At 38.3% G+C, this 26,279-nt stretch overlaps 1 protein-coding gene across 2 annotated transcripts in view; it reads right to left on the bottom strand.

The window, feature by feature from the left end:
* SP4 (Sp4 transcription factor) overlaps positions 1 to 23,838 on the bottom strand; it is an 87,982-nt gene extending 64,144 nt beyond the window's left edge. The window contains exons 1-3 of one of the 2 annotated variants that reach the window (XM_036113139.2): positions 23,086 to 23,838; positions 22,562 to 22,689; positions 20,498 to 22,052 (exon numbers count right to left, since the gene is read on the bottom strand). In XM_036113139.2, the coding sequence (XP_035969032.1) occupies positions 20,498 to 22,052; positions 22,562 to 22,689; positions 23,086 to 23,092 (1,690 nt within the window). In that variant the 5' untranslated portion in view covers positions 23,093 to 23,838. The remainder of the gene's footprint in view (positions 1 to 20,497; positions 22,053 to 22,561; positions 22,690 to 23,085) is intronic. The other variant, XM_036113137.2, reaches the window with a different exon arrangement.
* Between the last annotated feature and the right edge of the window lie 2,441 nt (positions 23,839 to 26,279).

Here is a 26,279-nt window from a genome sequence, read left to right as displayed (position 1 = left end):
ACATCAGGCTCTGCTTGTCCCTCTCCCTCTGCTCCTCACCCCACCCCCCCCACATTGTCACTCTCAAGAAATAAAAAATCTTAAAAAAAAAGTTGTAAGAACTCTTCAGTTTAACTACTTTGTCCTCTCAGTTTCTTCATCACAATAAAGCTCCAGAAGACCATGAATTTATAATACCTCTATTACTATTTTCTAAATTAGTGGTTTATTTCAGTAATTGCTCACAGCTAAGATTAGATCTCAAGATTATATCCACATACGTGCACTTAACCATGATATACGGCAACAGACAGAAATTATTTAAAGCAAAAGAACTACTGAAAAGAAAAAACAGTGAATCACATTTGTATCCCTTTCCCCTTTATATAAGGGAGTTTATTATTTTATATTTCTATTCTGCTGTCCCTTAGAAGAATTCAATGTGCTTTATCACAGCTTGGGCAGGCAATAATCTATTCATTATCAAAGAATACTCTTTGCCATTATCAAAGAATACCCTTGATGATTCTGAAAAGGAAAGGAACATACACATTTCTAAACCTAGTAAATATTATATAAACTAAGAGAACAGCTTGAAAAAAAACAAAACTACATTTAATTATTACTTAGCCTAAAAAGTTCTTAAGTTAGGTTCTTTCAAAGGCTACCAGATTTGGATCATATTAAAATTTTAGTTTCAATTAATATGCAAAAAATTGTGAATGATTTTAAAATCCTCAACGAGAAAGTGTAAATTTTGACTAAATTTACAATATCTGGAGTACAGCTATCCAGCTGAGTATCTAATGTTTTAGTACAAAAAGGAACTAAATGCTAAAACACAAGAAAAAACTTAATGTAATATTAACGTTTATTAGCAGTTATAAAACACAAGGTCAATTTAAAACTAATAGATACCATTATATAAAATCAGAGGATTTTACAGTAACAGAACACTGAGATTTTTAATACTACCAAAGAATTAATAAAATAATTATCTTTTATTCAATTAACAAAAAAGGCAAAGCATTCCAAAAGGTGAAATCCAAAGTTTCTGTACACTACAAGTAGAATAAATATCAGTCCTTGAAATAACTGATAAATTTTAAAGAATGCCCATATACTTAGGGAAAATGAAATCAAATCATTGAATATAAAGCAATTTTTTCAACAGAGCTATAAATATTTACCAAGTACCAACCATATGCAAGGCACTATCTAGGCACACTGGAGGAAGCCAAGATGATCACTGTACGATCAGAAGTAGTAGAGTGGACCATAACTTAGTTACCTCCCATTCAAAACTGTGTTTTCCATTACAAAAACTGAAAGCTATGGCAATAAGAGCATCTCAGGGCCTCTAGATCAGGTACAAGGGTTGGCAAGAAAAGGGTAGATGGGAAATCTGGCAGGGAATGGAAAACTTTTTTTGAAAATCCAAATGAACCAGATTATTCTACATCACTCCTCCATGATTTAAGGTCATACTATAAAGAAGTTGTTAAGTGCTTTACTCTATGATAAAAAATATAATTTCTCTTATTCAGAAAATTAGAGGATCCCTGGGGAGTAGCTGACATGCAATTCTAGAACAAGCTAGAAGGCAGTAAGAATATGAGATTTTCATGGGCAGAGATTCAACAACCTTCCTCAATAAGTTATACCTTGTTCAATTACTTAATATACTTCCTTAATTTAACCTAAATTTCACCTCCCAACATAATTACACTTTGTTCAGTTTTCTAAGGAAATGGAGAACTATCATTAAAGTATCTGCATGGAGAACCAATTTAAAGCCACCTCTCATGCTTTCCTTCCTTTCTGTTTCTTTGATATGGAAAACCAAACTTGATCCAATATTTATATAAAGATCCAGCAAAACAGAGCACAGAAAAAAACTTTCACCCCAAATCTTGTTCATTTACCTCTTAATATTATGTCTACCAAAAAGCAAAAAAGAAACAACAAAAAAAACACTAAGAAAAACCCATGAAAAGCCCTAACTCATTCTTTGTTAACTATAATTCACCACTCTCAACAATTTCTCCCCATACTATTTCATGCACAGTATGATTATTTAACCCAGTCAAATGTATCATAAAAGTACAAATACTGGAAAATGTTTACAAGAAAGTAGCTACTAGCGTAAAGGCCATTACAAGTTTCTAAGTTTGTGACTCTAACACCAAAAATAAAATTAAGGGGGGGGGGGGAGAAAAGAGCAGAGATACAAAATGGGTGAATTCTGGACATAAAACATCTGGATTTGGACATAAAATATCTATTAAAATAGTTTACGAAATAAAATTTAAATAAAGTTTTAGTTTTGCTAGATGAAGAAATTGTATCAATAGGAACAATTACTTAGCAACCAAATCATTGCCACTTGGGACAGGAGAAAACAAAATTAACTTTAAGACCTTATTCCCCTGAGAAAGGAAGAAAAATTTGCCTGTAATTTTCTTTCTAATAAAAAAACTTATAATACTTGGATGTCTACTTAAGCCTAAGAGTTAGACCTAAGTTACCTGGGGTTTGCCAACAACTAAAGGTGTGATTTGGGTAAACGATCTACTTTGGGCCTTGGTTTTTTTACTTACAAACAAAAAAAGCTGAACCAAAGATGATCTGTAAAGGTAGCTTGGAAATCAGAATTTGTCATCTTTCAATCAGGTTAAAAAAAGTTGTATACACATACATATTTGTGTGTATATATATACATACATACACATGCATACATTTAATTACCTATACACACACATAGCTCAGTATCATCTTGAATATTCAAGTTACTTCTAAAGAAAACTTCCCATTTAACAGTATTTAATACTATTTCTTTCTTTTTTTTTTTTAAGGGAGGAGGAGGGCATACAGGGGGGGAGAGGGAGAGAGAGAATCTTAAGCAGGCTCCACACTGAGCAAGAAGCCCGACACAGGGCTGGATCTCATAATCCTGAGACCCTGAGATCATGACCTGAGCTGAAATCAAGAGTTGGACACTTAACCCACTGAGCCACCCAGGAATCCCAATACTATTTCTTAGTAAGATTCTTTGCCATAAGCATTATAGAAGAAATCAGCAACTTACTGTTTTAAAATATGTATTAATAGAAAATGTGGGTATAGTAAGGCTAACAGATGAGAAGAATGCCTTGAAAAGACTGTTGTTCAATTCCCAAGAGGAGGGGGCAAGCCATGCCACACGGGGCCACACAGGGAAGCACCAGGATTAGTCAGAAGGCAGAGGAAGGGGGAACTGTGGACAAGATTCCCACAGGAAGGAAAAGACAAGACAGGGGCAAACAGGTTTAGGATTGGCTAGTTTGAGTAATTTCAGAGGGTCCTGGGGCACTGAGGCTGTGTCCCTGGTTGTCTGGGCAGGTAGATGGTAGCCGAAATGTGAGAGGCTAAAAAGGATAGACTGGGAGTGGCTGGTTTGTATTTGAAAAGCACACAAAAGGGGGAGTTGTTTACTCTCTCTAGGAAATGATGAATCCTGGAAGGGGCAGTCCTTTCCAGGGCGAGCAAGGCCCCAGATGTTAAAACATCAGAAGACAGAAAATAAAGCCACAGCTTACATATCCAATTAAGGTGGTAACAGAGAAGTCTCATTTCTGCTATTTACTGACACTCAGTATATACCAGCACTGCACTATATGCTACAGATACAAAAATGACCATGTAATAGAAAATGAGACCACAAAATGCTAAATACACACACCTATTAATTTAGAAGAAAAGAGTAAGGGTAAATTTATAATAATAATACTTTACATCTATTTAGTGCTTTGGTATTTATAAAACATTTTCACATACTACTCCATTTAATCCTCAGAAAAACCCTGTGCAATAGGCAGTATAATCTTCATTTTACAGATGCTTACTAATCGCTCAAGAAAGCTAAAGGACATCACCATATCACATATAGTAACCAGCAGACCAGGGGACTGGAGCCTGGTCCTGACTCTTGTCCACTGCTACTTTCACCAGCATCACAAGCTCTCCTTCATTTTAAGTTAAAGCTATAGTATTACTGTGTAGAAAAGAATACTTACCTATTCCTAACCACTGAGAACTGACTGCTCAATGGCCTCGAACACACAGAAAAGCATGTAGGATTCTTAATAACTAAAGAAACATAAATAACTTACAGGGGTACTTTTAATAGTATTTGAGGGCACAATTTGTGTGGGTTTTTTTTTTTTTAACTTCTGTATAATAGTAGAGTGCTAGACCCCACATAACCTAAGAGATGATTTCCAAAACAGCTTTTATTTCTCAGTAATCAGGGGTAACTAAATACTTTTAAAAGTATTTCTATAAATTTAAATTAACTTACCAAATGAAATCCAAGCAAATATTATAAGTGCTTTTGAAACTCATGTTTAAGAAAAATCCGTTTTATCACTATTTAATTAAAAAAAAAAAAAATACTGCGGTGCCTGGATAGCTCCCTCGGTTAATTGTCTGACTCTTGATTTCAGCTAAGGTCATGATCTCAGAGAGATGGAGCCCCACGTCGGGCTCTGAGCTCAGTGGGGAGTCTGCTGGAGATTCTCTCTCCCTCTGCTTCTACCCCTCCACCCTAAAAAAAAAAATCTCCACAGAAGACATTCTACAAATGCATCTTGACATTAGTACGATCCAGCATTTAAAGTACTTTCTTCCCAAGCTAGCAACTGGAATCTGTTATTAAACTCCAAGCGCCAGCAGTTGTGAGGCCAAAAATGGTGTTCTTCCTGCTATAATACTTTTAAGCTTAAAATTCTAATGTTCCAGCAGATGAAGATACTACTGCTCTCATGAGACATCTTTGGACTACAAATCAGCTGTCATATCCTCCACCTTCCAGAATAAGCAGTAAAAAGTTTTCTCCTTTGAAACTGAGATATAAAGATCCACCTAACTCTTTTACTTCTATATTCCTAGATTTGACTCTATTATCCCTGGGGCAGGCTGACTAAAAGTCTAAGTCATGAGGTGATAAGGTAATAAAATAGGCAGGCTGGATGATCACTGCTAAGTTGCAGAGCAAGAAGGCAACAAGGACTGTAGTAAAATCATTGGTCTGAAGATCAGGATCTCGCTTTTGGAAAAGTTAGGAGGTAATATTGGGTAAGAGAGCTCTCTGAAGTTACTGTGGCTACAACGTTTATTCTCACAGAGCTAATCTATGCTGCTTGTTAGCTAGAGGAGCTCAGGCCTAAGCAAGCATACTCCCTGGCTTAAAGGGCAGCTGGTCTCTGACCAGGCATCTTCAATGTCTATATCCACTGGCAAGGGCATTCTGAGGAGTCAGATGAGTTCCCACATGGCAATCTGAATGCCCAAGGGTATAGAGCCCTGACTCTCATTTTTGGTGTTGCTGAAGGCTAGGCATGTGCTTAGTTTAAAAGGATGGTAGCTTATCATTTTCTATAAATTCTGCAAATCCTTAATAATGACTCAAACTTAAATGACTGACCTTTTTTTAAAGGACAACAGCATTAGACTCAATACTAGATTTGGCTTCAAAAATTTGCCACAAAAACAAAACCTTACACATTTAGAAATATGGACATATCTCATTCACGGTTTTACTCCCAAAACTAATCAACTTGACTTAAAAAAGAGAAACACGGTTAAATGATATTTTTCCTGAGTTTTCCTCTTGGCTTATGGAAATAAAATAAAATCTAAGTCCAATTTGGTTTTCACATGCTTGTGCTTAAAATTTTAACACTAAACAAAAATCTCAAATATCATACTTTACAAAATACATACATACACAAACATTTCATTGTAACAAAAGGAAAAAAACCAAGACCTCCATTTAGTGGCAGAGTTAATGGGCTACCCAGCAACAGAGCTCTTTTCTTAAATATATCATGGTTACCTCTGTTCATCAAACTGCTTATGGAATGAAACATGTTTGCCTTCCAGTTTGAAAATTATACATAGGAATCATTATCTGTTCCGATAGCTACCAGAGAATCTTTTTAAAAGCACATGAAAGCTGTGAACATTTTGATTTTCAACAATCAAGTTTTCTTTGTGATTTGGGGTAGGGGTGGGAGTGTGAGGAAGTATGTTAATTTTTTAGAATTACCCCAAAATGAGTTGGTATCCTTAATTAAAAGACAGTGTTGGGGGCGCCCGGGTGGCTCAGTTGTTAAGTGTCTGCCTTTGGCTCAGATCATGATCCCAGGGTCCTGGGATAGAGCCCCACATCCGGCTTCCTGCTCGGCGGGAAGCCTGCTTCTCCCTCTCCCACTCCCTCTGCTTCTGTTCCCTCTCTCGCTGTCTCTCTCTCTGTCAAATAAATAAATAAAATCTTTAAAAAAATAAAAAATAAAAAAAATAAAAGAGTGTTGGGAGAACAAGGAAGGTGATGATGAATAGGCCCACAAATATAGAATATAATCTCCTGAAGTTTTTACTCAATGTTTACAATGAGTAAATATATATATGTAAATGTGTACATACACACAAACTTAGAGATAGATGAAATGAACTCAATCGTATCTTTTCAAAATACAGACTAAACTAAATTTACTCCACTCTCATAGACTATAAATTTATTCGGGTGTATCAATCTCTTGTAAAATGTAAACTGGTCTTTAATTTTCATTGGTAGTTACTTTATTTTAGTCTTTTAAAAAGATTTTATTTATTTATTTGTGAGAGAGAGAGGGCGATCGCACATGCAAGCACGGGGGGGGGGGGGGGGCGGGGCAGAGGGAGAGGGACAAGCAGACTCCCCACTGAGCAGGGAGCCTGATGTGAGGCTTAATCCCAGAACCCTGGGATCATGATCTGAGCCAAAGGCAGAAGCTTAACCAACTGAGTCACCCAGGTGCCCCTGGTAGTTACTTTAAAAAGGAGAAAAAAAAAAAACTTTTAAAACTTTTCATAAAAACTAATTTTCCCAGCCACAAGGATTTATGATTAACCTGGAATAAGAGGTTTTTGGTGTTTTTGTTTTGTTTTGTTTTGTTTTTTGGAATAAGAGTTTTGAAGCCAGATGGAATCTGGGTTCTTTTCCCAATATGCCCATGTATTAATTCTCTAACACTGGACAAATTATTTAACCTTCCTGAGCTGTGATTTCCTCATCTATTAAAAAGAGCAATAATCTAAGAGTGAGATAAAACAAAATTCACCTAAAATAAAGAATAGGACCCATGATTACAGAACATGTCTGTTTTGTTTCCCCAGCATCTAGAACAATGTCTGGTATACAGTGGCAGATATTCAAATACTTTTTATTATTTATCCACTAGACAACAATAATAATGTTAAAGCACCTGTCAATTGAACTAATGGTACACAAAAATGACTAAAGAATTATCTGAAGAACATAAATTCTATACATAAAATTCTTACTGTCTTTGGGTTCTCCTAAAAGTCATTTCTTAACATTTCCTTCAGAAAGTAAATTCCTATCTACTGACATGTCACATGCTGATCAAGAAGTAAGTCGTGAAATATAGGCCTCATAAAGCATATACTTTTTGGCATGCCTGATAATTTTATTAATTTTTGTGTCAGTATAATATAAATGACATATAAAATTAATATAACAAATACTCATTACTATATATCAATTGTATTTAATAATGGTTAATATAAATACTGATATTACATATTAAATATTAATATAATAAATATTAATTTTACTGTATTATAAATATTAGTGAAAATGAATTGTAAAACTCCTCTATGGTTTATATTCTTAGAATGTTTTAAAAAACTCATTCAAAATTGATTTATGGTACACATATATTTAATAAAGGAAATGTTCTTACTAACCTCAAATTTCCAATCAACACAGGATACACAAAGTAATAAAATCTTTTCTTTTCCCCCTAATCCTCTCTGTGGCATTTATGCCCTGTGCCCCTAAAGGGTGATAAAGAGTAGAGTGCTCAGCTAAAGATACAGGAATCAATGCCTTACTGAATATACTACACTAATTACAATAAGTTACTTAAAATAGTATCGCTTAGGGCGCCTGGGTGGCTCAGTTGGTTGGGCGACTGCCTTCGGCTCAGGTCATGATCCTGGAGTCCCTGGATCGAGTCCCGCATCGGGCTCCCTGCTCGGCAGGGAGCCTGCTTCTCCCTATGACCCTCACCCCTCTCGTGTGCTCTCTCTCTCTCATTCTCTCTGTCTCAAATAAATAAATAAAATTAAAAAAAAAAAAAAAAAATAGTATCGCTTAGCTGTAAAGGTAGGTGATAGTCCTGTTCATCCAGACCAGCCTTATCAAAAGTACTTTAACTTACCAGCCGAATAACATTTTGGCTGTATAACCTTGGCCAAGATATTAACCTCTGATAACCTTGGTTTCCTGTTTTATAAACTGACGTCACCTTTACCTTCATAGAATTGCAAAAATTAAATGGGTTAATATACATAAAATGTTTAAGCACAGTGTCTGACACATAGGAAACAATGAATTAATTCCACAAATGATCACAGGAAACACACTGTATCACAAGGGGAGTGTATAGTGAGAGACAATTTAAGTGGTAATGGACAAAGTACAGGGTTCTAGAGACAAAATGTGTTTAGATTATGTGACCTTGAGCAAGTTATTTACCACTCTAGGCCTTAGTTTTTGCACATGACCACAATGCTTAACTTTATACAGTGTTCTGAAGAGTAAATGAGTTAATGTATCAAGTGCTGCATACAGTATCTGGCACGCTACAAATATGCAGTAAATGTGAGCCAAATGTAAGAGTTAAAGAACCCTTTTACTTGTTTCATTCATAAAAGAAAAATGAACTAATTTCTTTCCCCATTAAAACATTATGGAAGAGGGAGTTCAATCCCATGTTATTTGATCATATAAGGAACACATCAAGCCTCATGATACAGATGCTGAGTACCCAGCTGCTGAATTTATGAATGCAGTCTCCCAGCAGAGTCCATAAAATGAATAAAAGTGTATTAAGAGATTACCAAAACCATATACCTGCCCTACCATTAGAATCAATATAGGTACTGAAATCCTGCCAGTGAGAACAAAGGGTGAGAGAAATTCTAGAAATAAAAATACAATGTGTTTTAATTTTATAAAACTATATTAATAAAACCACAATTGTGATAAAATTAAAATAATCCAATTACTGCTTCAACAAGCATATTATCATAATTTGTAACATTTCTGACAAATACCTGTCAAATGTTAACACCTCAAATTGGTTCATATGTAGATTTAAATATATGCAAAAGTGTATAGGATTTACAAACCACTTTAAGTATAATAATTTCTCCTATATAAATTCAGTTAGTACTTGTCACCATATGCACCTACTCTTTTCTTCTTCCCTCTTCTTTCTCAACTCCTCAGCCTAGGCACCCTCAACTACAGCCAAAAAAGGATGTTCCACCCCTCCCACCCCCACACCAGGGACAGGTACCCACTTACCACAGCACAGATCACTATTTGGTTCCTATACTCCTGTGCAAAAGCAGCTCCACTTCTGTGAACAAAAAGCTATGGTGACTTGACTCATTATTTACAGAACTATACTAAACCCTCTCTGGCTACATTATGAGGCACCTACATAATAAATTCAGAGGGACAGAAACAACCTGTAAACTTTAAATACCTTTGGATTCTCCTCAAAACTCCCCTCACTGCTAAGATTCTCACCTGTAACTGTCTACCACAACATATGGAACAATCAGATATAAGTTCCTTTTATTTCATTTTACTAATCAATTTTCCTTTTATGAACATAAACTCTCTCATTCCTTTTTTAAGTATGCATCTTGAATCTATTCCAAGGACCTACTGATCCCATTCTCCTATGAAATCAAAGTTCTCCACCTGTGTCCTTTTCCCTAGTTCAGTACCAGGATTATAAAATACCAAGCAACATTCATCAATGTGCAAGTTGAAAAATACCATAATAGGTAAGACACAGCCCCTGCCCATAGGTTTACAATTCGCCTTTCATGTGTGTTAATATTTCTTGATCCCAGTCCGAATTTTGTAACATTTGTAGAAAACTCCTTAAATGGATTTCCAAACTGCATGTAAAATCCAACATAACCATTTAAAATGGCCCTCCTCATCCTGACCTGGCAAAACTTTAGTAATCCATTAAGGCCCCCTTAGAGGCTCAGTTATAACCCTCTCCATGAAAACATTTCTGGAACCCTAGAAGCAGAACCAGTTTTTCTCTCCTGTGGGCTTCTATAACACCTCACTCACAGTCTTTATAAACCAAATGCCACGCTGTAATTTAATTAACTATATATTCATCATATCCCATTGAGTCTAAGATGTAAGTGACTGTAAGGACAAAAAATTTCTGCTAATTAAATTATGACATGCTTTTGACTGTAAGATGCATTTCAAATTCAAAGATGTTAAAATGTTAAAAAAAAAAAGTACGTCTTAGAAGCAAAGAAATAAAATACAGTATGTCTCTGCAACAGATAATATATTCTGTGAAAGCAGCAAACATGTCTCACTTCATCTTCAGTTTCTTAATGCCTGTTACTATACTTGGTATGGAGTAGAGGAAAAGAACCAGCAAACGTGATGTTTTTACCTAATCCCTTACCACTTCTTTCAGGTCAACATTCTTGGTACTAAAGGGAAGTCTGACAACCTGTTTTTTGTATTAAGCAAGTTCACTGCCATAGCCTTTCTAAAGGCCACTGTGAATTCATGACTAAATTACTCCAACAACATGCTTGTTTACTGGCCTCCTGATTCTAACTTCTCCACACTTTTATCTATAAACACTTTAATAATATCATTTGCTCTGCCAATCCTTCCATTCAATCTCTTCTATCCACTAGATTCAGGTTTTTCAAACGTATTTTTATTATTATTTTGGCAGAGTCCCTTCTTCAAACAACACGTTAGGAAACAATCCAATAAACACTCAACTTCTCTGAAGCAGAGGTGACAGGCTGCTAACTTGGGATACTCTGAGCTACTCTATAAGACCACTGCACTGCTATGGAGCTCAGGCGAGAGAATGCCACTTGCTGTGTTAGCTCCCTGCTTCCTCGTGAGGACTTTATGCTTTTTACTTCAGCTGCTTGGCTCAAGACATCCACTCTCTTCACCTCTCTATCGTCAGTCTCAAATGTCCACTTTCCAAACCAATCTTCGAGGCCTGTTTTAAGTCTTCACCACAGAAAACCTTCCTTGTTTACTCCAATCCACTGATCTCAGCTGTCTCTGAACTCTTGTTAACTTGTTTTCCATATCTCAAAACCCAGTATTTAAGAATAAACTCTCATATGCAATTGTAGCTGCTCTGTAATTGTTTCATGCATGTAAGCCTCACCTCCCCACCATGAGCATCCTTTTAAGACAAGTGAGTACTTTCAGAGTCTAACACAGACAGAGCATGCAGCAGACACTTAGCTCTTCTACAGTGAAACACACTGCTTTTTTTCCCACCTGTAGATTACCTCTCTCCATCCTTAGCTGAACTTCAAAGGTTTCTGATAGTCCTTTTATACAACTTTCTCTTTTGCATCTGGTATTTAACTCAAGCTAATATCCACATCTAAAACTACTCATTCTCCTACTGTATTTTCTCTTCCTTATGATTTTCTTAATAACATTTTCTTTTCTCTGGTTTACTTTAAGAATATAGTATATAATACATACAACATAAAAAATGTGTTAAGTAACTCTATGTTATCGGTAAGGCTCCCAGGCAACAGTAGGCTATTAGTAGTTAAATTTGGGGGGGGAGTCAAAAGCTACATGCTAATTTTCAACTATGTGAGGGTCATCACCCTTAATCCTCATGCTGTTCAAGGGTCAACTGTAGAATTTTCTTTAGAATATTCTAACTTTTTCTGTACGTACTATGTCATGTATCTTTGCTACTCTATGAGATAAAAAGGGAAGGAATTAATACTATTTTACAAATGAGAAAAGGACAAAACTCCAATTATAACATGTTTGCCCAGGATGGATAAGCTTATGGGGAGCAGCACCTGAGCAAAAACTTAGGAGTTCTAATTCTTAGTCCTGTTGTATAAATTTTAAAGTGTTTTCCTACAGCATATACATCTTCTCAAGCAAGCTGTAAGCACCCCGCCCATGCAATCAGGTGCACCAGCATGATAAGGGGACCTCCTGCAGCATAGTTTCCCTTCTTATCTTCCCCTATGACCTAGTAACATTTAAATGAAATCCCCTCATGTCTTTTCTTGTGTAGTGCATCCTGACCCCCCAATAAAAGCATGTGGCCAGGGGTCCTCCCTCTCTCTGTTCCCCAGCTGCTTAGCTAAGCCATCCCTTGGCATTCCCTCTCATGTGACCCCCTCAGTGTACAGTGACAGTCTCTTTAGCACATGTGAGTATAATAAACTTTCTTTTTCCTCTGCCTCTCCTGTCTCCTCTTTCAGCCACACCCGACTATCACCTAGAACACAAAATACCTGGGCTCTAGGAAGCCTCTCAGTACGTACGTCTGCAGTAGGAATAAACCTACTACTTGAACCGCACCTCTCTGATAAAGCAGATAGTCCCTACTCCTAACTGTATTACCATACCTAAGGAAAAGAGAACCTTCATGTATCTCAGTTAATACTCTTTCTATTTAAAAGGGTCTCGAGTCTCAAATGACTTTTTTTAAGCCTTTCTCCTTTTTATTTTAGCAATGGATTGTGGAAAACTGTGATTTTATCTTGATGTGAAAATACAATGCATGGTGATCTTGCCTGATGGGTTTAGTATTTTCTGCATAATTTTTTTAAAAACACCTATATGCTACATATTCTGCACCAAAAAGAAAGAGATATTGGATCTGTTTATTCCAAGGAGTAAATTCACAAATTCGAAGCTGTGAGTGCTTCCAGAGTTTGAACTCTGTAAGAATCCTAGATTTTCCAAATGTTCTCCAATTTCACTAAAGAAAAAGTAATCACATTGTTCATACTAAAGTGACAGTATCAGAAACATAACTAAACATGGTTAAAGAGCTACTGAGATAAAATATCTTAACTAGAAATCAATGTTGGACAATGAAATGTATGTTTAAAATACTAATGCTTTGGTAGTTACCAAATAAAAGTGCAAGTAACATAGAAAAATAGCATCTAAGAGTGCAGTAAGTCTAACAAATACTGAAGAACAGAAATCTATTTATGAATTAAATTATTATACTTATTACTTAATAGAATTCACCTTAATTATACTCCAAGAAAAACTGTAAATGTGACCCTCAAAATCCCCACCCCCCAATCCGTAAATATTTGGTCAGTCATTAAGTTTAACTAAGACAGAGAACTCTCACCATATGCTGGATGGAAATACCCAGAATAGGACCATATAATCAAATATTCATAGAATCTTCAATTTTAGATTAGAAGACTTACAGTTTACCTAATCAAACTTTCTGTACAAGAAATTCTTCTACATTCTGCATTGTCTCTGCGAGATGGACATCCAGCCTCTAATACAGGAAGAGCACTACTCTCTGAAACAAACCATTCCAGTATTTTACAGCACTAGTCCCTGTATGTAAATATACATATTCTATTGGCTTCCCAGGGCCAAGCAAAACAGATTTAAAAAAAAAAAAAAGCCAAAGACAGTGGTCACACCTTGTCTTGTTTTAACAATAAAACCCCCCACTCTTTAATTATTGCTAATGAAATGTTTTCCACACTCTGCATCTCAGCAATCCCTCCTGATATGCTTGCCAGTTTGTCAGTGTCTCATTTAAAATGTGCCACACCTAGCAATGCATACAATATTGCAGAAATGGTCTGACAAACACAAAATAAAGGAGGAGCTTTACTCTACTTAGTTCATATTAAGCCAATAAATCCCAAATCACCTTCACATGTCCTGCTGCCAACCTAGGTTTTTCATCTTGTGGGTATACGATTTCCCCTACCCCTTTAAACAGAGGATCTATTGTATTTATCTTGATAATTCTGACCCAGCATTCCAGAGTATTAAGATCACTTTGAATCTCAAATCTATCCCCATCATAATTATTAGCAAAGTCTCCCAGCTTTGCCTCACCTTTAAATTAATTAAATAGGCCATCTTTCACTATAGTATTTGTAAAAAATATTCAACAGGACTATATCAAGGATAGAACCTTATGCAATACCACCACCGACTTCCACTGAAGTAGACAATCATTTTTCATGTAATTGAGCAACCAGGTATGGGCCTTTAAAGAAATCATGACTACCAACGCTGATATCAAAATACATTGTGGCGACATTATTTCTTTTCTATACTCACCTGGACACCCTACAGGAAGAATACATAAACCTAGTTTCTTAGTGAACCCATACGGGTTCCCAGTGATCCCTGAATTCTTTTTTAAATGCTCAGAAGCCAACTACTGGATAATCCACTCAGGGACTCTGTTAAAGATGTTATCAAACTCATCTGTCTGCAATATAGGATGTTTTCAGAAAGTGAGGTACTTAATTCATGCTCAATTCTTCCATGCTGTGTAACTTTTAAGTTATTTATACTGGCCTGAAACTGAATTTGAAAGTTCCTTCAGACCCGAGGATGGCATTTATCCGGATCATTCTGACTTCCAAAAAGCAACTAAATGTCCCTTATCTTCTCACTTACCTTGAACAAAGAATCTCAGTGAATTACAGCCATAGTCATTTCAGCTAGAAGTGCATTTTCCTTGCTGGTTAACAGAGGCACAGTAGAGTATCTCTGTCTTTTCTTCATATTGCACCATTTTGCTCAAGCAGTAAGTGTCTTTTGCTGTGATCTGAAGCCTTATGAGTTGTTTAGAATTATTTTAAAAGCCTACTTTATTATGAGTTTCTCCTTTCCTGACATTATTCTTAAAATGTCAAGCTGCTCTTGGTTTTCATTCTTAATCCTATGTCCTTCCTTCTACCTTCCACGTATAGTATTTTAAAATGTGAGTTTAACACAGAGATCTCCATGCAGCCACAAGAGTTTCTATTCACCGTTTCTTTTACCACTTTTAGTCATAATTGTCTGTCAGTGCCACAGAATGTTAGGACTAGAACAAACTTTAACTGCATAGTCAGCATTTCAATTTTCAAAACCACCTACCCTTTATGGGATGTAAGGACAGATCAGACACAAAAGGGTGAAAAATAGCCTTTACCTGTGAACTCATCCTTTTACCTTATGTCTCCTGAACAAAAACCTCAGAATCACAGATGATTTTAAATCATGGTTCTACCACTTACTGGAGGGCAAACTTTCTTAAATTAAAGCTCATGAGGCTATCTGTAAAATAGGCACAATAAGACCATCTAACAAAGATATTATGGGTTTTAATGAGATAACATAAAAAATACCTATCTTAGCACCTAACACAGTAAGGTAAACAATAAATGTTTTCTTCCTCCACAAGTCTCATTAAAAAAAAAAAAAGCCATTTCTAAATATAGTTTGAGAAAAGATACAGTATCTGGACAGCCTAATGATTTGCTTACCTACATACAGAATGTACTAATCTCATTAAGTTCTGAATTTGCTCTTTTAAGGACAAAATAATACCACTAAGATTCCACCATTAAACTCAATAACAAGGAGACCTAGGGAATTGTGCTTTTACCAACACTATATTCAATATACTAAAGCTGAATATCCAATGACAACAGACACAATCCATCTGGAGAAGACCAAGTCAAGCTACTCTCCCTGTCTGGTCCCTAAACTTCAACTACATGTACTCATTTACTAGCAAAAGATTTGGGTAACAAAGCCAGCAATAGAGCAGAAAGACAACTGGAGCGCCAGTCAAGATTCCAGTCCTCACTCTGCCAAAATGTACAAGAAATTCATCTTTCTGGGCTTCAGTTTCTTCATTTTTAAAAATACCACTAAGGAATGAGGGAGAGGGAGAGACACTCAATTATATTTAAATTACATTAGTTAACTACAATTTCATTAGGCCTTTATTACATACATAAGCAATTTGTGGTTCAACAGGTTTCCCTTTGCCACAATCTGCTCATTCATTAGGTAGCAAACTGACAGGCATTATGAACATCCAATCTTAAAGTACAGAAGAGCTCACATGTCCCCCCTCAATTATTACTATGTCATCCCCAAGTACTTCATGTAGCACTCTAGAACCTCTTACCCATATTTCTGCTCTCACTTGTAACAGAAAGATACAAAATTCCTTTATAAATACTTCAGCAACGATACCAAAAGGCTACAACTGGTGAGTGACAACCTCAAAGATCCTTTCAAACTAGAATTCGATCATCCTGTAAATCCATATTATTTCTTTAAGATCTATGTATGGCACTTTCCCATCTTCCTTCTTAATCAAGCTTCCTTCTTTTTCCTCTCCAACTTGCTTTTATGCCTGCTCCAATATTAAGTATTACTTATTATATGTTCCCTGATTCAGATTCAAAAAACAGATAATTAAAATTATTTTCCCTTGCGCCCCTCTCTATCCTGAAATCCTTCTCAAAGATGCCCTCTAAAAATTAATGTGGCTTTACAACGGATATGTTTTCGTCTTCCATGAAAAACTTAAAAATTAGTAATGATACTGTTATGTCATCACCAACAAATCTTAAAGGTCATGCTATACATCATCTAATGGGTAAAACCAACTTGGTAATTCAGAACCTAAATTACTTGTACAGGGTACAAGATATAAGTTCCTCATAACAAATTCAATATGTAATAAACAGTACTATAAGATTTTAGAGAAATAAAATTACAAGAGCAAACTGACTTTAAAAAAAAAATTACCAAACACAGGAGGCATTTGTATAGTTACACACACAAATGCGTGCATATGTTTATATATCTGTATATATGTATGATACATGTATCTTATTTTAAGATGCCTAAAAAAATCCAAATTAACAGAACATATATAGCTAAAAAAAATCATATTTGTATTAAAATTCAAGTCAATTTCTACTTTTAGCAGCTCTGTAAAAAAGTTTGGTGTAAGAAGTTGATTCTACTAGTTAGGTTTCTAAATTAAATATAAATGTCAATTATTTTGTTTGGCCCCCATTTTCCCTAAATACAAATGTCAATTATTTTGTTTGGCCCCCATTTTCCCTAATTATGAAGAACTGGCCTTCCCATTCCTGATTCTGCTACATCCCCAGGTTTCATACTTTAAATCCCCCCAAAAGTAAAGGAAGGTTTGACAGTCAAGTTCTTGAAGGGCGACCAACATCTTTTGAGTTTGAACTTCCTTTGTGTAGGAATTAGCCTAATAATGTGAACTGGCATTAAAATGAAAAAAAGAAATACCCATCCATCAAGCAAAAACATGACCTGTTACAACAGATGGATGATTAAGGCCAAAACCAAATCAAATCCCCAGTCAATGCAAGTTAATTACAGATTTAGATATCAATGGTCCCTACATGTTCTAAATTTTTTAACTAAGGAGATGTAACTCCTAAAGTTCATTTTATCTAAGGCTCGTTGGCTACCTGAGTACACTGTGCAAACAGGTAGTTCTCTTAGAGCAAAAATCTTACTTTCGTCACTTAGTTAAAACAAAGGATGTTCTTAAACCAGCAGTACGATGTTACCTTTGTTGTTAAAAAGGGAATTCTGCTTTTCCTTCCGTCAAAGTCAAACTCACAATTCCAACAAGAAATAAACACTAAGTATGTAGGGGGAACATGTACTTAGTTCCTACTACAATTCCAACTAATTAAATGCTAGATACTCAGCCTGGAAGTCAGGATTCTGAGAGGAGACCAAACCACAGAAACACATTATGCTGAATTCATTATCATGGAAAGAGATTCCCCCTGGGTTGTCACTAACATTCTCATTTCATAAAATCAAGTATGAAGCTCCCTAGCTTCAAGAACTGGTTTCATTTGATTACCATATAAATTTTTTTTTTCCTATCATCCAGACTCTTCCCATGTCTCTTGAAGAGTGACACGAGGATGGCTGATAACTTTTAGCCCGTTGTTATTGAGCTAGTCATTACATTCTGTCAAAGCCAACTATTAATAATTTTTTCAAGCCTAGTAATAGTTGTCATAAATATTCAGAGCAAAAATTTTCCCATTAATTAAACAAAATTAAATAATACAATTTAGGTGGAAGGAACAGATACATGGAATAATTAAAAAGTACCAAAAGGTGGGGATACAAAGTAAAAGATCAGAACTTACGGGGTTCATTTATAAAAGGGATATATGTGCACTATATATCTAGGCCCAGATTAATTGCACTGACTTGTAGAAGTTAGTACAATTCTGGGCTTTATAACATGGCTATCTTCTTAAAATGATTGAGCGTATCTATTACAACATAAACTCTTTAACATCAACGAAATTTTAAATCTTTGGTTTCAGGAGGAAAAAAATCCAACTTGGTAAAGTTTAAATTTCCTGATACACTTAAGTGATACCCAAATCATGTAAACTCCTTAAATAATAAAAAAAAAAAAATTAGCTCTGAAAATGAAGACTAAACATACCTTTTGGGATTGCTCAGCATGTGGCTAGTCAAAATATGCTTGTGAAATAAAAACTCTAAGTTCTCTCTGCCATCAAAATCCATTCCATGAGGCACACATGAACTAGCTCCAACACCCATCTGCTTCCATATTTTGCTTTACGGTTCACTACTGATGTCTAGATCCTTGATTCTCAAATTTCAATGAGATTTAGAATGACCTGGAAAGTGTATTTGAAAAGCAAATTCCTTGACCACACCCCCAAAAGTTATAGTTCCAGAAAGTGGATCCTGCCTTCCTAATAATGCATCATTCAAGTAAATCTGAGTTAGGTAGTCAGAAGACCACACTCTTATCAATGACTTGCTCTCACAATGGGTAAGGTGGAAACTCTGGGTTGTAACTGATACCAATTACAGTACAGAAGAATTAACTATTCCTAACCTAAATTATAACTCATTCAATTCTCTTAATCATAATTCACTAACTAATGCTTAAAAGGCAAATCAAAATGTAACTAAAGTAACTTTTGATAATGCAAGCTGTCATTCAACCCATCAAAAAAAGACATTTTTCATTAATACTTAAGATGTTGTCAATTTTTAGGAAAAGAGTATGAACAAAGCAAGCATGCTATGGATTGTAATCCAGAGAAATACTTATATAATTGTGCTGCAATAGCTTTAGGGGAGAAAAGTACCACACTCAAAATACTTTGATTAGGTTACTGTGCTGTCAATACAGAAGCCACTAATCACATGTGGCTATTTAAATTGAAATTAAATAAATTAAAAATTCAGTTCCTCAGTTGCACTAGCCACATTTTAAACACTCAATAGCTGCACATGGCTAACACACTGGATAGGATATACCACACTTCATCATCACAGAAAATTCTACTGGATAGGTCTGGTTTAGAGGTAATGGGCATCTAAATAAAACACATAATCTCTGTTCTTCATCACAGAACTCTATCTGACAACATCCAATTATAAATATATACATCTACTTTAGGTATTAACTGTAAAACAAAAACCCTAGCATAATTTTTCTGAAACCTGTTTCAAGAAAGATCATTAAAAAGTGACGTGCTTATTCATTTCAGATTATCAAAATAAAAATATTTAACTAAACAGATCTGACAGTATCAAAGGCGCTAAAACCACAACTAGGTTTTCACCAAATCAGAATCAGTAAAAAGTGTTTAATTACTAGAAAACAAAGGTATTATTAGGTAAAAAAAAAAGATGAACCAAGAAAATTTAAAATAATAAGACTACTTTTCCAAATACTTCAGAAATCTCCTTATATGCATAACAAACAACCGCTTTATAATTGGTTTTAAAATAACTTTTACTACAATTCAAATTAGCGACATTCTATTTCATTTTTAATTGCTTTTCAACAACTTCACACTAAAAATACCTGAAAATAATATAACAACCATAAGATTTAGGTATAATTTTATATGTAAGTAATTATTCAAAATCCTGGGAAAATCCTGGTTTTAGCAGAAAAACAGACATAAAAATTAATCAATTTGTAACTTACAACTGTATCTCTAACCTGCATCAATATCTAGTTTAAAACACTGTATAATAAAACGCAAAAGCATGAGCAACAAGATACTGAAGCAGAACTTCCAATTTAAGAAAAAGTTAGCCTTATTACAAAGTAGAATTTAAAGTTCAACAGATTCACAACTGTATACTAATTCAGCTTTAAACCTTTCTTTTAAAGAAGATATAAACATCATTTTTATCAGAGTTCTTTCTGAAGAGTTCAAGTGTATTCAAATATGATCTCTAAATTACAGAAGACAATTATGATTCTAATCAAGAAGTTTTGCTCCATGGAAGAATAACTTTTTAAAAGTGTCTAGCAAATTTTACACGGAAAATCTAATATTAAAATGTACAGATGTGAATGGGTCACACTGATGACGATATTCATGGCAGTTAATATAATATTCCTATGATTTTAGATTCCTTATGATTATGTTTATTTCAGAGGTCTACATCAAATCTAAGAGTTAGCAAAGAAAAGCAGTAACTGTTATTAAAAACTACATGAAAGGATCTTACAGAGAAAAGACCATAGTAACTTACCTGCAACACTAGTGATTGTAACTGGAACTCCTTGCACTTGAACACCTGCAGCACCCAGGTTGGCAACACTCACTGTCTGAAGGTTAGGCACTGATGCAAGCTGAGCAGTATTCAAAGTTATTGGGGCACCAGCAACAGCCACAGGAGCAATCTGAGCAAGAGTTGTGCCACCACTTGAAGACACTGGGGTGATGGTTAATTGTTGGGATAACCCAGCATTCTGAACTTGCAAATTTGAAAGACTCTGAATATTCTGAACCTGTACAGTTTGCCAACTGATTTGCCCTGAAGGTGTTAAAGTTGGAGCCCTGATAAGCACCTGAGTCGGATTTACTGCTTGAAGTTGAACATTCTGCAAAGGCTGCTGCTGGATGGTCTGAATTGTCTGCCCTGACTGCAGTTGAAATGACTGCGGTGGAATAGCCTGAATGATCTGTTGCTGAGGCTGTTGGATCTGGATCTGCTGTAAGATAGGTTGGCCTACAATTTGCACCTGCTGAAGAGAATTGGATTGATCCTGTGTATTCTGTATTCCATTAGACTGAAGCTGACTGGAGCTCTGTGCTTCAGACTCAGTAGCAGCAGGTGTTTGAGATTCTTCAATAGTGCGTTCGGAACTACTGGCTGATGTGCTTGCATACTGGCCCGTGTCTGCTGAGCTCACTAATGTGTCACTGCTCGTCAGAGATGTTGAAGCAGTGGTTGTGCAGGTAGTGGAGGAGGAGGGAGATTCCGGCATAGTACTGGCAGAAGCAGTGGTGGTGGTGGGTGTGGAAACTAACTGACTCCCATTGGAAGTCCCACTATCAGTAGTAGTAGCAGGCTGGCCAACCTGTCCAGTCCCTCCTCCAGCAGTCACGTTGTTTATCACTGGCAAAGCTAAAGTCACTCCTCCAATGTTAATTGGTAGGGTTGTTACAACTTGAGCCTGAGTACCAGGAAGGGTCTGTAATTGCAGTGGTATTGAAACACCAGGTCTAATTTGGACTGGAACGGTCTGATTTGCCAGGTTTTGAGCAAGAATATTCCCAGAAGCTGTCCTGTTAGCAGCTGTGAGTATAGCTTGATTATTACCTGCAGAAATGAGCTGAATTTGACCCTGCAAATCCTGTAGAGATGAACTACTAGTTGGATTGATTTGAATTTGCTGGCCTTCCACTGTCTGAAGTTGTGGGATCACTTGGTACTGTACACTACCACTTGGATTTTGTACTTGTATGACTTGAAATTGACCAGGGGTGGAAGAATTACCTGATTTAGTTTTTGTAGGAGATGCACTCCCGTTATTACTGCTGGAAGAACTAGATGAACTAGAAGCTGGCTGAGAAACGTTATTTTCTTTTGAAGCAGGAGGAGTGGAGGCAACAAGTTGCCAAGTGTTTCCAGCAAGTTGTGTTGTTACCAGTTCTAGCTGTTGTGGTTGATTTTGAAGTTGCACCAATCCTTGGCTTGGATCTATAATTATTTGTTGTTGTCCAGTTGCTTGATTTTCACCAGGAGTCCCTATTTTGCTGCAAGTAGCTGCCAGTAAAGCCAGAGGAGAGGGCTGAGAGTCCTACCCAAAATGAGATGGTAAAGGAGAGGGGGGGGGGAAAAAGTGGGCGGATTTAGTGGAGGCCAGTAGTTGGAAGGGGTTTATTTATTTATTTATTTTGACAGCTCTACATTTCAGAACTTACTCAGGAAGTGACAGAAATAAAAAAGAAATAGTAACAAAAGCAGTAAGATAGAAGAATAAGGAAGCAGATACTGTAATATAAAGTTCAAATAAAAGGAAATGTCTAACAAACTTTTCTAAAGTATATTCTCATGAATTCAAAATGCCCTTGGGAAAATACACACCGTTTTCTACTAGTCTGAGTTCCTAATGTAATTTTAAACAACGTTATCCCTCAAACATGTGAAATCTTTATGAATTTACAATTTAACTTCCTCACTCTCAGAAGGATGCTTTGAGTGGATGAACATTTGTATTCTGTTCTTCAGTTCTGGGCAATTAAAGGACAAAACTCCCTCTCTCCCCTAACGTTTCGTGATGAATTTTTTTTATATGTTTGCTTTTACCTGGGAGCCTGAGGTTTTGGGTTTTTTATTGTTATTCTCTGGCTCAGAGGTTTTCCCTCCTTCTGTAGCCATCGCCGCTGCTGCTGCCGCCGCCGCCGCCGCCTCCTCCTCCTCCTCCTTCTTCTGATCTGCAACAAACCCCCCCCCCCACGACAACAGGTTATTAGGATTATTATTATTCGTCTTCCCCCCTCCTCCTCTCCCCCTCCCCCTGAACATTAATCTCCATAAACCCGCGATCCACGCACACCGGCAGGGGGTGGGGGAGAAGGAGGGAAGGGAGGAGGGGGATATCACAAAACGTGGTTTGAAACCCGACCCATCCGCTCCAGAGCAACACCCAGAAGGTTGTTCTCTCTCAGACATTAAGACAAAACACAACCCTCCTTCCCACCCCCTGATACCCTCCCTTCCTCTCCTCCTCCCCTTAAAGCATCTCAGCGGCCCCGGGGGAGGGGGGAGAACCGAGCAGGGTCTGGGGAGGGAGGCGGTGAAGGAGACCGAGGGGGGTGGAGAATACGTACCGCTCATCCCGCATTAACAGGACAAACCCTCAGACGGAGACACAGGGATAGAGGTGGGTGGGGGTGGGGGCGAGGCGGGAGGAGAGGCCGGTCCCGCCCGCCCGCGGTGGCTCGGAGGAGGCTGTAGCTGGCACAGGCTCTGCCTCTTTTTCCGCGAATGGCCGCCGCTGGGCTGTGGCGTAGCAGCTCCTCTCTCCGCCCGAGCCCGGCTGACTCGCCCTTGATTGACAGCGGCGGCGCGCGGCGCGGGCGGCGGCGCGGGCCGGGGGCGGGGCCAGGGCGGCGCGAGCCCGGCCGACTCCCCACCCCCCTCGGCCTCTCTCCGCCGGAGCCGCCGACTCTCCACCCCTTCCCCCAGCGGATTGGCCGCCGACCTGCCGGGGGCCGGGGCGCTGGGGCCGCCTCCTCTCCACCCCCTTTCTCGGGGTTAGCCTTTCAGCCGCTTTTCTTTTCCTCCGTTGGCTTCTCCGGTGCTCCTTCTCTCGGCGTTCTAGCTCAGGCTCGCTGCCGGTAGGCCCTCCATACAGCCAAACTTGTTGTCTCAGGATATCCCGCCCCCTACTCATTTCCCAGCGCCCTCCCCTCAAAAACCTGCTCCAGCATCCCTCGGAATTGCCACTAAAGAAAAAAGTAGGGCTGTCGCTCAAGGGAAGCGAGCGGGTCGGATGAGCGGGCTTGCGAACCACCGACTACTCGGCGCGCCGGGTGAACTGCCCGCTGCCCCTGCGCAGGGAGCATGGCTTTCCTGAGGCGCATCCGGACCCGGGCGCCCTTTTTCCCTGGCTCGGTCCTCATTGGCTGAGCCCCTGGTGACGCGCGCTGAGTGGTGGGAGAAATGGGGCGGGTCGCTGCCGCAAAGGCTCTCGGCCCTTGTAGTTTCCGCTGGCCGCGGCGGCCCATCCCAGGCACCGCCTTCCCTCCCGCCCCCGACCGAGGCCTGGCTGCGGAGCGGAAAGCTGCCCGAGGGGGCGGTGGCGGCAGGGCGTGGCCGGGGCCGAGTGGGAGTTGAACTAAGCGAGGGGGAGGGGGAATGGGTGTTGTTTGTCTGGGCCTATCCGCCGCGCGGGGCTGCCCAAACCACCTCTGCCACCGCCTCCTCGGCTCCAAGCCGCTCCCCGCGGGGCGAGCTCACACCCGGAGCGCTTGGCGATTGAGCGGGCGGCGGCGTGGGGAGGCGGGGTTTGCTGTCCTCCGGGTTTGAATGAACCCGGTTTCTAGGAGCAGTGCCTTCGCCTTTCCTTTCTTTGCTCACCTCCCTCCTTCAGGCCTTCCGTTTCAAATAAGAGGCCTGCTTTGCCACAGAGAAGGATCTTCCATTTTAGTTGTTGTCTCTGGCTGGCTGCTGGAACCGAGCAGTGACCCACCTTCTAAGGTTGCATCGTGTTTTGGCAAATAGCCCCTGTGGTTGGCGGACCTCTCGCTCTTACCGGTCCCACAAGATTCTGGAGGCGAAGAAAAGCCCAGCTCCGTCTGGGTCAGCCCCGGTCACAGTTCAGCATAAGCTTCTGGGCAGGTGGAATTGACATCTGGCTGCACAAAGCATTTTAATGTTAAATGCACTTGAGTAGTCTTCAAAGCTGTCCTTTAAAGTCCTGAAGTCAGGATGACACCATGGAATATAATAAGCGCCTGATTAAGTGTACCAAAGGGGGAAGTGAATTGCTAATAAACATTGGCCCTAGGAACAAGGCGCTCTTACACACCCAGGCTCGCAGTCACCCACTCCCTTTTTTACCTGGGCTCCACACACAGCCTTGAGCGTGTTTTGTCTCCTGCTCGAGGCCTAATGTGTTGCAAGGGTGAGGAGGTCCCAGGTGCTGCACTTGACTGGCATTTCCTTTGCTTGTTAAAGTAATTGCAACGTTGGCTGATGACAAAGCCAGCAGTGCAGAAAGACAAAGCACTTCAAATAAAGAATTACATAGTATTGTCTACCCCTTCTTTAAAAAATGAGACTAAGATCCTTAAATAACCTGCCTCCCCCACCACCACCACCATGTGCAATATAGAAGCTCAAAAGTGCTTCTTGCATTTACAGATAAACCGTCTATTCTTGAGTCTTTTTTTTTTTTTCAATTCACTATGACAAATGAAGGAAGACATTTTGCAGTCTTATGAATTGGGGCATTCCTTGGCAGTTTTCTTACCTTACAAAACCTGCTTCAGAGGGACAGTGTCACTGGCTCTGAACCACAGATTTTAAAAAGAATGCTTATCCATTCAGTATAGATCTACAAAGTCTTTTAAATATTCTGTACCCTCTATTAGTGGTAATTCTGGTATTCATGAAACACACTGTAGAGGAGGAAAACCCCTCTGGTTTCTTAGTAAAGACTTCTGTAACAATTGACAGCAACAAAAAAACCCCAGAATTTTATTAACATGTATACGTCATGTATGCATGGGAGAAACCCAGGAAGAAATGAATAACTCACCAAAATGGCTTAAAATTCAGTGTTAAATAGCTTTTTTTTTTTTTTTTTTTCAGGGTTAAATATCCTAATAGGAAAAGGGGATGTAGACCTCTTAGGGGGACGGCAAATAACTTTTAGGAAAGACAAATTGGCCAGTAGCCAAATAGTTGGAAGGTATGATAGTTTGTGAAAAAGTTTTCTGGGTGTGGTTTAGCTTGTTGTCTCCTCTTCTGTGAGTCTGTTTTCCCTGGTTGATGAAACTCCCTGGGAGATTTATGATAATTGAGTTCCTTTTAGGGGATCTGTCTTTAGACAGATAAGGTGGGTTGAGAGAACCTCTCTCTGCATTTGCTGTTTTTCAAGTGCCTACAGCTCAAAATAATCAATATATGCCAAAGTGCCGTATTTTGGAATGGCATATTCTGCTACCCTTTGATAGTTAACCAGCCTTGCTTTTTGTGATGAACCAAAAGCTTCTCATCCACGGCTGAGCCATAAGACCACGGCTGAGCCATTGGGGCTGGGGACCTAAATTAATCACTTCTCAGGTACCATCATTTTATCTAATTGAAGGTTTAGCTAGATGAGACAGTTTATTCTTATAGCACCTTCCTAATTTAAGCTATGAAACACCTATACTATGATATACTTAATATTTTCCTTTAAATCGTTATACTTCTAGTTTTAACATAATTAAAGAAGTTGATATCACCATGGTAAATGGAAAGCCAGTATCATTCTCTATGTAGGTAAGGATAAATATAAATTCAATATAATTCT

This window comes from Halichoerus grypus, chromosome 12 (assembly GCF_964656455.1).
Source record: "Halichoerus grypus chromosome 12, mHalGry1.hap1.1, whole genome shotgun sequence".
Taxonomy (NCBI): Eukaryota; Metazoa; Chordata; class Mammalia; order Carnivora; family Phocidae; genus Halichoerus; species Halichoerus grypus.
Note: the sequence above shows the minus strand (reverse complement) of the source record. Positions and strands in the feature narration are given on the sequence as shown.